The sequence below is a fragment of the Gobius niger genome (genome assembly GCF_951799975.1).
Source record: "Gobius niger genome assembly, chromosome: 22".
In the NCBI taxonomy this organism is placed as follows: domain Eukaryota; kingdom Metazoa; phylum Chordata; class Actinopteri; order Gobiiformes; family Gobiidae; genus Gobius; species Gobius niger.
Window position 1 is genome coordinate 10,266,947 of NC_136873.1, and position 16,496 is coordinate 10,283,442.

Sequence of the window (16,496 nt, forward strand, 5' to 3'; positions counted from 1 at the left end):
AGTCATGGATGTTAAATGTTGTGTTCCTCTGCCCCACAGACGCTCACAGCCCACACTCTGTCCGTCTGTAAACTCCTGTTCATCTTTGACGGCCTCGACGAGAGCAGACTGTCTCTGGACTTCAGCTGTGAGCTCATCTCTGAGGTCACACAGAGGTCAGAGGTGGGCGTACTGTTGGTGAACCTCATCAGAGGCGCTCTGCTTCCTCACGCCCTTATATGGATCACCTCCCGCCCAGCGGCGGCCCATCAGATCCCAGCGCGGTGCGTGCACAGGGTCACGGAGGTCAGGGGCTTCATCACTGACCCACAGAAGGAGCAGTACTTCAGGAAGAGGTTCTCAGATGAAGAGCAGCTTCAAACAGTCCTGTCCCACCTCAGAACCTCCCGCAGCCTCCACAACATGAGCCAGATCCCAGTCTTCTGCTGGATCACCTCCACAGTCCTGGACCACGTGTTGAGAAGCCATCAGAGCGGACCACTGCCCCAGACCCTCACAGACATGTACGCACACTTCCTGTTGGTGCAGACGCACAGGAAGAGGAAGTACAAACAGACACAAACAGAGGTCAGGTCTGAGACCTGGGGGCTGACAGAGGCCGACACAGAGCTGCTCCTGAAGCTGGGGAGACTGGCCTTTGAGCATCTGCAGACAGGAAACATCATGTTCTACCAAGAAGACCTGAAGCAGGTGGGTCTGGACCTGAGTGAGGCCTCGGTCTACTCCGGACTCTGCACTGAGATCTTCAAACGAGAGAGTGTCTTCAACCAGTCAGTCTACTGCTTCATCCACCTGAGCGTGCAGGAGTTTCTGGCAGCCGTTTACCTTCACCACTGCTTTCAGAACAACCCGGAGGTGGTCAGGGAGTTTCTTTATGGAAGTGAAGGAACCGTCTCAGGGTTCAGTCCAAATGAGTTCCTCAGAAAATCTCTTGTAAAGTCCCTGCAGAGTCCAAACGGCCACCTGGACCTGTTTGTGCGGTTCCTTCATGGCCTTAGCCTGGAGTCCAACCACAGACTTTTAGGAGCTCTGCTGAGTCCAACCGACCAATCAGAAATCACAGAAGTCATTAAGAACCTTAAAAAGATGAACTCAAAGAAAGTCTCTCCCGACAGAAGCATCAACATCTTCCACTGTCTGATGGAGCTGAAGGACCAGTCTGTGCAGCAGCAGATCCAGGACTTCCTGAAGTCTGGAGGTGGATCTAAGGAGAAACTGTCTGAGATCCAGTGCTCGGCTCTGGCCTACATGCTGCAGATGTCAGAGCAGGTCCTGGAGGAGCTGGACCTAAACAAGTACAACACGTCTGATCAGGGTAAACAGAGACTGGTCCCAGCGGTGAGGAACTGCAGGAAGGCTGTGTGAGTCCTCAGTCACAGACAGAAGCTTCACTCACACGTTATAATCACTCACATGTGACTCTAACATCTGTTTCAGGCTTTGGAGCTGCAAACTCTCAGATCTTCACTGTGAGGTGTTGGCGTCAGCGCTGAGCTGCAGCCCCTCCCACCTCAGAGAGCTGTATCTGAGTGGTAATAAACTGAGTCACTCCTCAGTGTCTGCGCTGTGTTCTGGTCTGAAGAGTCCTCACTGTCAGCTCTCCTCTCTCAGGTCAGTGCAGGTCTGAGGACATCAGTGTCAGGCCTGCTCCAAAGCAGAGTCTCAGATGTTCAGCTGTAGCTACAGAAACTCCTCTGACTTTACTCTGCACTTCACTTCATTCATTCTTTGTTCAGATTGTGTCGCTGTGGTTTGTCAGAGATCAGCTGTTCCTCTCTGATCTCCGCTCTGAAGTCCAACCCCTCACATCTCACTGAGCTGGACCTGAGTGACAACACAGACCTGTCTGACTCAGGAGTGTCTCATGTGTGTGGTTTTCTGCAGAGCCCGGACTGTCGCCTGCAGACTCTACGGTCAGTTCACTGTGTCTGTGTGTCCGGGCTCACGCTTTAACACAAACTATGAACAGTTTCAGGGGCGGACTGGGACTGAAAGACAGCCCTGGACTCTGACCAGACCACCCGCCTTAACAGAGCGCATTTTCTCCAGTTCGGCTTTACCCAAATCTAAAAGCTTCTCGGCTGGAGAGCAACAATGTAAAGCCTCATTTGAAAGCTGACACCTACAAGAGTGATTGCAACTTTTTGTCAAGTCGCCACATTTTGTGTCATAGTTTTGTTGTTTCTTCACTACTTTTTGTCACTTTTTTGTAGAATTTTTGTCACTTTTCGTTTGAATTTTTGTCACATTTTTGTTGAATTTTTGTCACTTTTTGTCACTTTTTGGTTGAATTTTTGTCAATTTTTGTCACTTTTTTGTTGAATTTTTGTCACTTTTTGTCACTTTTTTGTTAAAGTTTTGTCACTTTTTGTTGAATTTTTGTCACTTTTTTGTTGAATTTTTGTCACATTTTTGTTAATTTTTTGTCACTTTTTGTTGAATTTTTGTCACTTTTCGTTTGAATTTTTGTCACATTTTTGTTGAATTTTTGTCACGTTTTTGTGGCCTTTTCGTTGCTTTGTTGTTGTGTTTTTATTGACTTTTCATCACATTTTTTGTCACTTTTTTAATGCTTTTTCCTGCACATTTTTGTTTTCTTTTCATCCTCTTTTCTTGTCGCTATTTTGATGCTTTTCTTTTCAGCTTTTAGATTTGGGTAAAGCTCGGTTAAGGTGGGACCGGTGGCCCTTCTGTGCTCTTCCAGAAATGTCATAAGGCCAGTCCGCCCCTGAACAGTTCTAGTTATTTGTTTTTGTTTTGTTCCTGACATATACTAATAAATCTTCAGAAGAATGAAAACCTAACAGACTTTTCGAACATCCAGGAGTAGATGTTGTTTTAATCCCTTCATTTGTTCTTTTTTCAGGTTGTGGGACTGTCATTTGTCAGAGATCAGCTGTTCCGCTCTGGCCTCAGCTCTGAAGTCCAACCCCTCACATCTCACTGAGCTGGACCTGAGGGGCAACACAAACCTGCGTGACTCCGGAGTGTCTCATCTGTGTGGTTTCCTGCAGAGCCCGGACTGTCGCCTGCAGAGTCTCAGGTCAGGTCACGTCTCTGCGTCAAGCTTTAACCAAATATAATTAATTTCCAGAACTGTCTTTGTGTTTGTTTTATCTGCTTTATTTCTTAACTTTAGCCACTTCTTTATTCACTTATTCAGTTTTTATTCTTTGGCAATAAAAACTATTCTGAATGTGATTTTCTCTATGAAACTATTTTTGTTATTATTTTACTGTCAAATAGTTTCTCATCATCTTATAATCACAGACAAAACGTGCCTGATTTAGCCTGAAGCCGAAATAAATGACAGGAGCTGAACCGGAGGGCGGCCTGTAACTCAGCAGCTGTTAGCTTTATGTTAGCTTTATGTTAGCTTTATGGTAGCTCTCTGTTAGCTTTATGTTAGCTCTATGTTAGCTTTATGTTAGCTCTATGTTAGCTCTACTTAAGCTCTCTGTTAGCTCTACTTTAACTTTTTTAGCTTTACGTTAGCTTTCTTTTAGCTCTCTGTTTGCTTTACATTAGGTCTCTGCTAGCTTACTTTAGCTTCCTGTTAGCTTCATGTTAGCTCTATGTTAGCTCTACTTAAGCTCTCTGTTAGCTTTACGTTAGCTCTCTGTTAGCTTTACTTTAGCTTCCTGTTAGCTTTATGTTTGCTCTCTGTTAGCTTCACTTTAGCTTTCTTTTAGCTTTACGCTAGCTCTATATTAGCTCTACTTTACCTTACCGTTGGCTTTACTTTAGCTCTCTGTTAGCTTTACGTTAGCTTTACTTTAACTCTTTTAGCTTTACGTTAGCTTTACTTTAGCTCTCTGTTAGCTTTACGTTTGCTTTACTTTAGCTTTCTGTTAGCTTTACTTTAACTCTTTTAGCTTTACGTTAGCTTTACTTTAGCTTTCCGTTAGCTTTACTTTAGCTCTCTGTTAGCTCTCTGTTAGCTTTACTTTAGCTCTCTGTTAGCTTTACTTTAGTCTGAACTTTGACCTCTTCATGTCTTCGTTATTCAGGTTGAGGGGCTGTGGTTTGTCAGGGATCAGCTGCTCTTCTCTGGCCTCAGCTCTGAAGTCCAACCCCTCACATCTCACGGACCTGGACCTGATCCGTAACGGTCTGAGGGAGTCAGACCTGAAGGAGCTCCTGGACCTGAAGCAGAACCTTCACTGTCGCCTGGAGAAGCTCACGTGAGTCCAGACTGTTCTGAAGAAAACACCAGGTGATGTTAGATCCTCATCAGCTCTTCTTCTCCACAGCTGGTGACTAATGTGTCCATGAAGAGCAGGTCTGAGCTCCATCAAGAACAAGTCTGAGCTCCATCAAGAACAGGTCTGAGCTCCATCGAGAACAGGTCTGAGCTCCATCGAGAACAGGTCTGAGCTCCATCAAGAACAGGTCTGAGCTCCATCGAGAACAGGTCTGAGCTCCATCGAGAACAGGTCTGAGCTCCATCAAGAACAGGCCTGAGCTCCATCAAGAACAGGTCTGAGCTCCATCGAGAACTAGGAGTTTCAAGGTTTCACCAGTTTCAAGGATTTTAGGAGTTTGGGATTTTAGGCCGGGGCGGACGGGCCATGTGTCCTGTATTCTGGAAGAGCACAGAAGGGCCACCGGTCCCGCCTTAACCGAGCTTTACCCAAATCTAAAAGCTAAAAAGAAAAGCATCAAAATAGCGACAGGGAAAGAGGATGAAAACGAAGCAAAAATGTGCCGGAAAAAGCATTAAAAAAGTGAGGAAAAATGTGATGAAAAGTCAACAAAAACACGACAACAAAGCAATGAAAAGGCCATAAAAACGTGACAGAAGCAGAACAAAAAAATGTGACAAAAATGTGACAACAATTCAACAAAAAGTGACAAAAATGTGACAAAAAATTGACAAAAATGTGACAAAAATGTGACAAAAATTCAACAAAAAGTGACAAAAATTCAACAAAAATGTGACAAAAATTCAACAAAAAATGACAAAAATGTGACAAAAATTCAACAAAAATTCAACAAAAAATTCAACAAAAAATTCAACAAAAAATGACAAAAATTTGACAAAATTGTGACAAAAATTCTACAAAAAATTCTACAAAAAATTCTACAAAAATGTGACAAAAAATTTACAAAAAAGTGACACAAATTCAACAAAAATGTGACAAAAATTCAACAAAAATTCAACAAAAATTCAACAAAAAAGTCAACAAAAAAATTCAACAATAAATGACAAAAATTCAACAAAAAGCCACAAAAAGTAATGAAGAAACAACAAAACAATGACAAAAAATGCGGCGACTTGACAAAAGGTTTCCATCACTTTGTATTTCTCAGCTTTCAAATGAGGCGCTACATCCTTGCTCTCCAGCCGAGAAGCTTTTAGATTTGGGTAAAGCCGAACTGGAGAAAATGCGCTCAGGCTGGTCAGAGTCCAGGGCTGTTTTTCAGTCCCAGTCCACCCCCGATTTTAGGAGTTTCAAGGTTTCACCAGTTTCAAGGTTTCAACAGTTTCAAGGTTTCAACAGTTTCAAGGTTTTTATGAGTTTCAATAACAGAGACCGAAAACGTAAAAGTTCCCATAGAAAGGTGACACTGTTCAGGGACATAGACCACGTCCGGACATGTTAAAACTGATATTATGGCCCCGCCCTTAACGCACATGGCCCCGCCCCTAACGCCACAGGAAGTCGGCCATCTTGGTCCTTGATCCCTGATCTCCGGGTTTTCAATCCAAAGCCTCACATTTCAGTCCAAATTTCAAACCCGCTGTTGTTTTATGTCAATTGTTGTCGTCATTTGTTACTTTTTTATCGTATTTATTTTAATATTATTTATGCATGCAGCTTTAAGGCTCATTTTTATAAAAATCCTGTTGTGTATGTTTTATGTTGCACGTCTGCACTGAGAGAAATTCCTGGTTTGTGAACCTCAAACGATGGCAATAAAAAATCTTCTGAAAGTGATTTTCTCTATGAAACTTATTTTACTAATTAGTTTCTCATCTTATAATCAGAGACAAAACGTGCCTGATTCAGCCTGAAGCCGAAATAAATGACAGGAGCTGAATCTGCTGCTGCGGCTGTTAGCTTTACGTTAGCTTTATGCTAGCTCTCTCCTAGCTTTATGTTAGCTCTCTGCTAGCTTTATGTTAGCTTTACTTTAGCTCTCTGGTAGCTCTACTTTAGCTCTCTGTTAGCTTTACTTTAACTCTGTTAGCTTTATGTTAGTTTTATGTTAGCTCTCTGCTAGCTCTCTGTTAGCTTTACTTTAACTCTGCTAGTTTTATGTTAGCTTTATGCTAGCTTTACTTAAGCTCTCTGGTAGCTCTACTTTAGCTCTCTGCTAGCTTTATGTTAGCTCTCTGTTTGCTTTGCTTTAGCATTCTCTTAGCTTTACATTAGTGCTCTGTTAGCTTCACTTTAGCTTTCTGTTAGCTTTACTTTAGCTCTCTGTTAGCTTTACGTTAGCTTTAGTTTAACTCTGTTAGGTTTATGTTAGCTCTCTGCTAGCTTTATGTTAGCTCTCTGTTTGCTTTACATTAGCTTCACTTTAACTCTGTTTGCTTTACCTTAGCTTTACTTGAACTCTGTTAGCTTTATGTTAGCTCTCTGTTAGCTTTGCTTTAGCATTCTCTTAGCTTTACATTAGTGCTCTGTTAGCTTCACTTTAGCTTTCTGTTAGCTTTATTTTAGCTCTCTGTTTGCTTTAGTTTAGCTTCCTGTTAGCTTTATGTTAGCTCTCTGTTAGCTTTACCTTAGCTTTTCTTGAACTCTGTTAGCTTTACGTTAGCTCTATATTAACTTTACGTTAGCTCTATATTAACTTTACGTTAGCTCTATATTAGCTTTAGCGCTCAGGTGGGGGTTAAGGGGTGAAAGCACTTCTTCTCCTGATGCGACGTCTGTACAAACATCATCTGCCTGAATCACATATTTACATAATAAACCAGAGATGGCATGTGTTTGTGAACGATGGCGGTGGTAACCAAGGTAACGGCTGTCGGCTGAACGGCACCAGTGCAGCATTTACCCAGCAGAGGGCGCACATTCGTTCATCTGTTCACTGTAAAGCTGTGAATGAATGAATAAAAGCACTTTTAACCTCCCGCCGTCAATGAGCTTTACCCAAATCTAAAAGGTTAAAGCCCATAGGCCAGTGTAAGGTCTCATTTGAAAGCTAAGACCTACACATTGGGAGATAAGCCCCGTAATACCTGACACTGGCCCACAATAAGCGCCAAAAGCTCTATCATTACACAGATGCAATTACACAACTCCTCCACTAGAGGGAGGTGGCGCCTTTTATACCGTCTGGAGGCGCTTCCTTGAGTCATGGTTCACAGATGATCAGTGGGCCTCTGGGACATCACACTCATGCCCCTCACACTGAAATGTTTTTGTCACTTTTCCGTTGCTCGTTTTTGACGCTATTTTGACACTTTTTTCAAGAAGCTTTTAGTTTTGGTTAATGACAAACTGCAGAAAATGTGCTCGGTTCAGGCGGGGATTAAACCTCTTAACCCCCGCCTGAACCGAGAGGAGCTTTTTTTTGTTTTGTTTGATATTCAACTCATTTTTTCGTACATTTTTCATCACATTTTAGTAATTTTTTTCATCAGTTTTTAATCCAATTTTTGTCCTTTTTTTGGTCATTTTTTATCACATTTTTGTCTTTTTTTTGCCATTTTTTTAATCAATTTTTTGTCATTTTTTTGTCATTTTTTGTCAATTTTTAATCAAAATTTTGTCCTTTTTTTGGTCATTTTTATCACATTTTTGTCATTTTTTCGTCAATTTTTTAATCAATTTTTTGACATTTTTTTTCCCTTTTTTGTCACATTTTTATCACATTTTTGTCCATTTTTTGTCATTGTTTTGTCAAATTTATGTCCTTTTATTGTCAGTTTTTAATCCAATTTTTGTCCTTTTTTGGTCATTTTTTATCACATTTTTGTCTTTTTTTGCCATTTTTTTAATCAATTTTTTGTCATTTTTTTGTCATTTTTTTGTCATTTTTTTTTGTCATTTTTTGTCATTTTTTGTCATTTTTTTGTCAATTTTTAGTCAATTTTTAATCCAATTTTTGTCATTTTTTTGGTCATTTTTTATCACATTTTTTTACATTTTTTTTCCCCTTTTTTGTCACATTTTTGTCATTTTTTTCTTTAATTTTCAGTCACATTTCCATCATTATTTTCGTCTCAGTTTTGTCTCTATTTTCTCACCTTTTTTCCAGAAGCTTTTGGATTGGGGTAAAGCCAAACTGGAGAAAATGCGCTCAGTTCAGGAGGGAGTTAAGGGGTTAAGAGGTTAATAATAGTCATAATAATACACTTATCTCATACACTTTCTCCTGTAATCTGTAAATACTCTTCCTCCTCCTCCTCCTCCTCCTCCTCAGATCAAAGTGTTTAACGCGAGTCTCCTTAAACCCATTCATCAGCGCCACATCTGGACCGAGCCACTCTCTGCTCGGCGCGGGGGGGGTGTTCTCTCTGAGCCCCCCCTCGTGTGCGGCGCGTAATGGTCCGCTCCGCTCCTGCCTGTGCACCTGCAGACCGGAGCCGCCGCACGTGCAGGACCGCGCGCAGAAAAGACGATGAAAAGAAAACAAAAATGTGCCGGAAAAAGCATAAAAAAGTGACAACAAATGTAATGAAAAGGCCACAAAAATGATGGAAAAAATGTGACAAAATGTGACAAAAATGTGACAAAAATTCAACAAAAAGGACAAAAATTCAACAAAAAAATGACAAAAATTCAACAAAAAAATAAATAAAAAATGACAAAAATCAACAAAAAAATGACAAAAATCAACAAAAAATGTGACAAAAATTCAACAAAAAAAAATGACAAAAAATCAACAAAAAAAGACAAAAAATCAACAAAAAATGACAAAAATTCAACAAAAAAATCAACAAAAAATGACAAAAATCAACAAAAAATGACAAAAATTCAACAAAAAATCAACAAAAAATGACAAAAATTCAACAAAAAAATCAACAAAAAATGACAAAAATTCAACAAAAATTCAACAAAAAAATGTCAAAAATTCAACAAAAATGTGACAAAAATTCAACAAAAATGTGACAAAAATTCAACAACTGGTCCTGATGGTCCTGTGTCCTGAGTCCAGACTCTTCTAACTGGTTCTGATGCTACAAATATCATGAAAATTGTCAGGATTATTGGCCCTCTACAGCTAAATCCCCAAAACATCGCGGCCTCAATGTCAGATTCTGTTTTCTATTCTATTTGATCTCCTTATTTCAGCCCAGGGTCCAGGCTGCTGGATTTTTGCCTTTTTCTGATGGATTTTTGTCACTTTTTTGCTGGATTTTTGTCACTTTTTTGTTGGATTTTTGTCACTTTTTTGCTGGATTTTTGCCTTTTTCTGATGGATTTTTGTCACTTTTTTGTTGGATTTTTGTCACTTTTTTGCTGGATTTTTGTCACTTTTTTGCTGGATTTTTGTCACTTTTTTGCTGGATTTTTGTCACTTTTTTGCTGGATTTTTGTCACTTTTTTGTTGGATTTTTGTCACTTTTTTGCTGGATTTTTGTCACTTTTTTGTTGCTCTTTTGTCATTTTTGTTGCGTTTTCATCCTCATTTCCTTCTCGTTTTTTATCTCTGTTTTCTAGAACCTTTCAGATTTGTAGAACTTGGAGAAAACACGTCCAGGCGGGGGTTAAGAGGTTAAAAAAAGCCCCTCCTCCTCTTATGGCACGCGGAGCTTTGCGTAAAACCTGCGTCCCTGTATCCGCAGCTGCTCCAGTCTGCAGCCCCTCCCTCTCCCTCTCTCTCCCCTCTCTCTCTCTCTCTCTGACACGCGCGCGCACTCGCCACCGTATCCTCCTCCTCCTCCTCCTCCTCCTCTTCCTCCGTCTGCTCCTCCACACTCCCTCCCCTCAGTCCCTCTCCTCTCCCCGGCCAGAGCCACTCACCAGCGGCGCCTCTCCACCTCACCTCCCGCCGCCTGCCTGCCCGCTCTGCGCTCCCGGGGCCTCGGCTGTGAGCTCCTCCGCAGACCGCGCTCTCCTCCCCCCCGCCCTGGACTCTGGACTTTACCCCCCCCTCTCCCCTCCTCTCCTCTCTCCGTCCCCGGACCCGCGGACCATGAAGCAGCCGCTGGCGGAGCTGATGAGGATGAGCCGGATTTGCCGCATGGTTCTCGCCACTTGCCTGGGGTCGTTCGTGCTCGTCATCTTTTACTTCCAAAGTATGTTCCAGCCAGGTAGGGTCTCGCGCTCCTCTTCCTCCTCCTCCTCCTCCTCCTCCTCTCCGCTTTGTTCTTGGATATCCGATCCTTGCTCCATTGTCTGCGGGTGCCACGCTGACGCACTGGCACGCGGGCACGGACGGGGATGGAGCGGGGTCTTGTTGCGCTTTTGTGACGCGTGTGTTTCCCTCAGATTTACACTGACTCCGGTGTTTGATGGAGGTTTGAGGCGCTGCAGGGGAAGAGAGGGATGTTCAGGAATCATTTAGAAACTTGTGCTGAAACTTGTCATTTTTTTTGTTGAATTTGTGTTTTTTTTTTGTCTTTTTTTGTCACATTTTGTTGAATTTTTGTTGAATTTCTTTTATTTCTTTATTTTTGTCTTTTTTATGTTGAATTTTTCTTGATTTTTTGTCCCATTTTGTTGAATTTTTGTTGATTTTTTGTTGATTTTTTTATATTTTTTGATTTTTTTTGTCTTTTTTTGTCATTTTTGTGTTGATTTTTTGTTGATTTTTTGTCACTTTTTTTGTTGATTTTTTATTTTTATTTTTTGTCTTTTTTTTGTCTTTTTTATGTTGAATTTTTTTTATTTTTTGTCACATTTTGTCGAATTTTTGTTGAATTTTTGTTGATTTTTTTTTATTTTTTGTCTTTTTTTTGTCTTTTTTTTGTTGATTTTTTGTCACATTTTGTTGAATTTTTGTCACTCTTTGGTTGAGTTTTTGTCACATTTTGTTGGATGCGTGTGTTTCCCTCAGATTTACATTGACTCTGGTTTGTAATGTCGGTGCTGAGGCGCTGCAGGGGAAGTGAGGAATGTGGAGAATCAGTTAGAAACTTGTGCTGAACGTTAGTGACAGAAATGTGTTGTGAGTTTTCATTTTTGTCTCATTTTTTGTTTGTTTTTGTGACATTTTTGTTGAATTTTGGTTCAGTTTTTTGTTACTTTTTGTTGAATTTTTGTTGAATTTTTGTTAAATTTTTGTCACTTTTTTTGTTGAATTTTTTTTTATTTTTTGTTGATTTTTTGTTGATTTTTTTTGTCACATTTTGTTGAATTTTTGTCTTTTTTTGTCTTTTTGTTGTTGAATTTTTGTCACTTTTTTTGTTTTTTTTGTTGATTTTTTGTCTTTTTTTTGTCGAATTTTTGTTGAATTTTGTCACATTTTGTTGATTTTTTGTCTTTTCGCGAAAAAGTGAAAAAATGAAAATGCCATATCTCGTAAACCGTTGGTCCGATTAGTTTAAAATGTGAAATTCTGGCTTTTCTGGCCATGAATTACATGTATACCAAATTTCACAAAAATTGGAGAGGGTGAGGTTTAAAAATGCTATTTTTTTGGGTGATCTGAGATGGACTGACCCTTCAGGTCTTGGTCTGATCTTTGTTCAGGTCTTGGTCTAGTCTTGGTCTGGTCTTGGTCTGGTCTTTGTTCAGGTCTTGGTCTGATCTGTGTTCAGGTCTTGGTCAGGTCTTGGTCTGATCTTTGTTCAGGTCTTGGTCTGGTCTTGGTCTGATCTTTGTTCAGGTCTTGGTCTGGTCTTGGTCTGATCTTTGTTCAGGTCTTGGTCTAGTCTTGGTCTGGTCTTGGTCTGATCTTTGTTCAGGTCTTGGTCTAGTCTTGGTCTGGTCTTGGTCTGATCTTTGTTCAGGTCTTGGTCTGGTCTTGGTCTGATCTTTGTTCAGGTCTTGGTCTAGTCTTGGTCTGGTCTTGGTCTGATCTTTGTTCAGGTCTTGGTCTAGTCTTGGTCTGGTCTTGGTCTGATCTTTGTTCAGGTCTTGGTCTGGTCTTGGTCTGATCTTTGTTCAGGTCTTGGTCTGGTCTTGGTCTGATCTTTGTTCAGGTCTTGGTCTGGTCTTGGTCTGATCTTTGTTCAGGTCTTGGTCTGATCTTTGTTCAGGTCTTGGTCTAGTCTTGGTCTGATCTTTGTTCAGGTCTTGGTCTGATCTTTGTTCAGGTCTTGGTCTAGTCTTGGTCTGGTCTTGGTCTGATCTTTGTTCAGGTCTTGGTCTAGTCTTGGTCTGGTCTTGGTCTGATCTTTGTTCAGGTCTTGGTCAGGTCTTGGTCTGATCTTTGTTCAGGTCTTGGTCTGATCTTTGTTCAGGTCTTGTTCAGGTCTTGGTCAGGTCTTGGTCTGATCTTTGTTCAGGTCTTGGTCTAGTCTTGGTCTGGTCTTGGTCTGATCTTTGTTCAGGTCTTGGTCAGGTCTTGGTCTGATCTTTGTTCAGGTCTTGGTCTGGTCTTGGTCTGATCTTTGTTCAGGTCTTGGTCTAGTCTTGGTCTGATCTTTGTTCAGGTCTTGGTCTGATCTTTGTTCAGGTCTTGGTCAGGTCTTGGTCTGATCTTTGTTCAGGTCTTGGTCAGGTCTTGGTCTGATCTTTGTTCAGGTCTTGGTCAGGTCTTGGTCTGCTCTTTGTTCAGGTCTTGGTCAGGTCTTGGTCTGATCTTTGTTCAGGTCTTGGTCAGGTCTTGGTCTGCTCTTTGTTCAGGTCTTGGTCAGGTCTTGGTCTGGTCTTTGTTCAGGTCTTGGTCAGGTCTTGGTCTGATCTTTGTTCAGGTCTTGGTCAGGTCTTGGTCTGATCTTTGTTCAGGTCTTGGTCAGGTCTTGGTCTGGTCTTTGTTCAGGTCTTGGTCAGGTCTTGGTCAGGTCTTGGTCTGATCTTTGTTCAGGTCTTGGTCTAGTCTTGGTCTGATCTTTGTTCAGGTCTTGGTCTGGTCTTGGTCTGATCTTTGTTCAGGTCTTGGTCAGGTCTTGGTCTGGTCTTGGTCTGATCTTTGGTCTGGTCTTGGTCTGATCTTTGGTCTGGTCTTGGTCTAGTCTTGGTCTGGTCTTGGTCTGGTCTTGGTCTGATCTTTGTTCAGGTCTTGGTCTGGTCTTGGTCTGATCTTTGTTCAGGTCTTGGTCTGGTCTTGGTCTGATCTTTGTTCAGGTCTTGGTCTGGTCTTGGTCTGATCTTTGTTCAGGTCTTGGTCTGGTCTTGGTCTGGTCTTGGTCTGATCTTTGTTCAGGTCTTGGTCTGGTCTTGGTCTTGATCTTTGTTCAGGTCTTGGTCTGGTCTTGGTCTGGTCTTGGTCTGATCTTTGTTCAGGTCTTGGTCTGGTCTTGGTCTGGTCTTGGTCTGATCTTTGTTCAGGTCTTGGTCTGGTCTTGGTCTGCTCTTTGTTCAGGTCTTGGTCTGATCTTTGTTCAGGTCTTGGTCTGGTCTTGGTCTGATCTTTGTTCAGGTCTTGGTCTGATCTTGGTCTGGTCTTTGTTCAGGTCTTGGTCTGGTCTTGGTCTCGTCTTGGTCTCGTCTTTGTTCAGGTCTTGGTCTGGTCTTGGTCTGGTCTTTGTTCAGGTCTTGGTCTGGTCTTGGTCTCGTCTTGGTCTGGTCTTTGTTCAGGTCTTGGTCAGGTCTTTGTTCAGGTCTTGGTCAGGTCTTGGTCTGATCTTTGTTCAGGTCTTGGTCTGGTCTTGGTCTGATCTTTGTTCAGGTCTTGGTCTGATCTTTGTTCAGGTCTTGGTCTGATCTTTGTTCAGGTCTTGGTCTAGTCTTGGTCTGATCTTTGTTCAGGTCTTGGTCTAGTCTTGGTCTGATCGTTGTTCAGGTCTTGGTCTGATCTTTGTTCAGGTCTTGGTCTGGTCTTGGTCTGATCTTTGTTCAGGTCTTGGTCTGATCTTTGTTCAGGTCTTGGTCTAGTCTTGGTCTGATCTTTGTTCAGGTCTTGGTCTGGTCTTGGTCTAGTCTTGGTCTAGTCTTGGTCTAGTCTTGGTCTGATCTTTGTTCAGGTCTTGGTCTGATCTTTGTTCAGGTCTTGGTCTGATCTTTGTTCAGGTCTTGGTCTGATCTTTGTTCAGGTCTTGGTCAGGTCTTGGTCTGATCTTTGTTCAGGTCTTGGTCTGGGTCTTTGTTCGGGTCTTGGTTTTTCGAAATGGATCTTCCTCCTCACGTCATCAGATTTTTTTTCCATCATTTTTTGGGTTTTTTTTGTAATTTTTTGTCAAATGGTAAATTTTTTGTCACTTTTTGTGACATTTTTGTCAATTATTTGTTCATTTTTTGTGACATTTTTGCCACTTTTTCATCTTTTCACCATTTTTTGGTCAATTTTTCATAATTTTTTGTACATTTTTCATAATTATCCGTCAATTTTTTTTATATTTTTTGTCCATTTTTGTGACACTTTTTCTCACTTTTTTGTCACATTTCCATCATTGTTTTCGTCTCAGTTTTGTTGCTATTTCCTCACCTTTTTCCCAGAAGCTTTTGGATTGAGGTAAAGCCAAACTGGAGAAAATGCTCTCGGTTCAGGTGGGAGTTAAGGGGTTAAAGAGCCGTTTCAAAGATCTGACTCTTTTATTCAGCCTGTTCTTCACTGAGTCTGAGCTGGAGCTAACGGGCTCTGACTGTGGAAGGATAAAGAGAGGCCGGTGTGAACGCAGGACTTTGAAGTTCTCAGCGTTAGATTAAAAGGCTTCGACTCGGAGCTGCTTTTACAAAGAGAATCTTTAATTTCTGACTCCAGACACGTCGAGCCGTTCAGAGTCAGAGCGAGAGAACGAACGTCACGGCCTTTTCCACAAACTCCGGACTCGTGGAAATATCAGCAATTTTAGACATTTTTCCATCATTATTTATTTGTTTATTTGAGCAGTTAAAGACCCTTTCGCTGCTGACATCATCGGTGACATCATCAGTGACATCATCAGTGACATCATCTGGAGACAGGAAGTGATCAAGAGAAATAAGATTTAAAAAAAAAATCAAAAATAAATAATAATTAAAAAAAGAAAAAAATCAATACAAAAAATCCATTAAAAAAAAAATCCATAAAAAATTAAATCAATAAAAAAATAAAAAAAGATAAAAATCAATAAAAAATCAATAAAAAAATCAATAAAAAAACAAAAATAAAAAAAATCAATAAAAAAATCCATTAAAAAAATCAATAAAAAAACAACAATAAAAAAAAAATCAATAAAAAAATCAATAAAAAAACAATAAAAATAAAAAAAATCAATAAAAAAAAAAAAAATCAATAAAAAAAATCAATTAAAAAATCAATTAAAAAAATCAATAAAAAAATCAATAAAAAAAATCAATAAAAAAATAAAAATAATCAATTAAAAAAATCAATAAAAAATCAATTAAAAAATCAATTAAAAAAATCAATTAAAAAATCTATTAAAAAAAAATATATACAAAATTAAATCAATAAAAAATTAAATCAATAAAAAAATCACTAAAAAACAACAATAAAAATAATTAAAAAACAATAAAAAAAAATCTATTAAAAATAAAATAAAAAAAATCAATAAAAAAAATCTATAACAAAAAAATAGGATAAAAAAAAAAAGAAGAAATAAGAATAAACTAAAACTAGCGATTATAAATGTAAAACTACAACTAAACACGTGGTCCTGTTGTGGCTTAAAGTGCAGGAACAAGAGGAACGACATTTGAGACGATAAAATAAAGTTCATCTGACATTTCCAACAACGAGTTAAACATTTGTTTATCGTTACTATGACAACAGCTACAATGGCAATAGATAGGACACTCGCTTCCCGCCTCCAGCCGAGCCCAGAACGTTTACAGATGAGTAAAGGGTCGATACATTCTGCTCAGAAGCCGGTCTGAAGTAAGAAGCTCATGAGCGCTGACTTCCTGTTTGTATTAACTTCCATTAAGTTTAGCTTAGACCTGTTCGAATCCTCGTATTTCCTACAGATTCTCTGGTGGACGTGAGTTCCTGGTAGACGAGACTTCCTGCAGGTTAAAGAGTTACTGTACAGTGTAAATGTTTCCATAGAGGAGACGTCTAAAGGCTAACATTCATTTCATGCACTATACAATTTGAAATAGTATATAGCATGTTAGCCTTTAGCTTCAAGACAAACTATCAGTCCTTTATGATCACAGGCGTCTCCTCTGAACTCGTTACACACAGTAAATGATCGTCTACCGGGAACTTACCGCCCACAACGTAATCTTTAAAAAATATGATTATTATTCCAGGAAAAAATTATACAGACAGGAAGTACTGGCGCTCACAACTTCAGGTCAGAGGAACTAGCATAGCCGTATCATAACAACACTCCATCCTACTGCTCCCCCTAGTGGCAGCTCATCTCTTCTTCTCTATACCTTTCAGAAATCTTTCATTTGTATTTATATTTAACCTCTTAACTCATTGCCCTAATCAAAAAGCTTCTTGGGGGAAAAGCCACAAAGAAATGAGAAGAAAACGATGTAAAAGGATGTAAACGCAACAAAAATGTGGCAAAAACTGAACAAAAATTCAACAAAAAA

General features: G+C 40.0%; 1 protein-coding gene across 1 annotated transcript in view; it reads left to right on the forward strand.

Annotated features, from left to right (window-relative positions):
- The window catches only part of LOC306981599 (protein NLRC3-like), a gene marked incomplete at both ends in the record, with an annotated part of 15,286 nt that extends 11,098 nt beyond the window's left edge, over positions 1–4,188 (forward strand). The window contains 4 exons of the mRNA XM_079581208.1: positions 40–1,361; positions 1,737–1,913; positions 2,867–3,043; positions 4,011–4,188. Of these exons, the coding sequence (XP_079437334.1) occupies positions 40–1,361; positions 1,737–1,913; positions 2,867–3,043; positions 4,011–4,188 (1,854 nt within the window). The remainder of the gene's footprint in view (positions 1–39; positions 1,362–1,736; positions 1,914–2,866; positions 3,044–4,010) is intronic.
- Between the last annotated feature and the right edge of the window lie 12,308 nt (positions 4,189–16,496).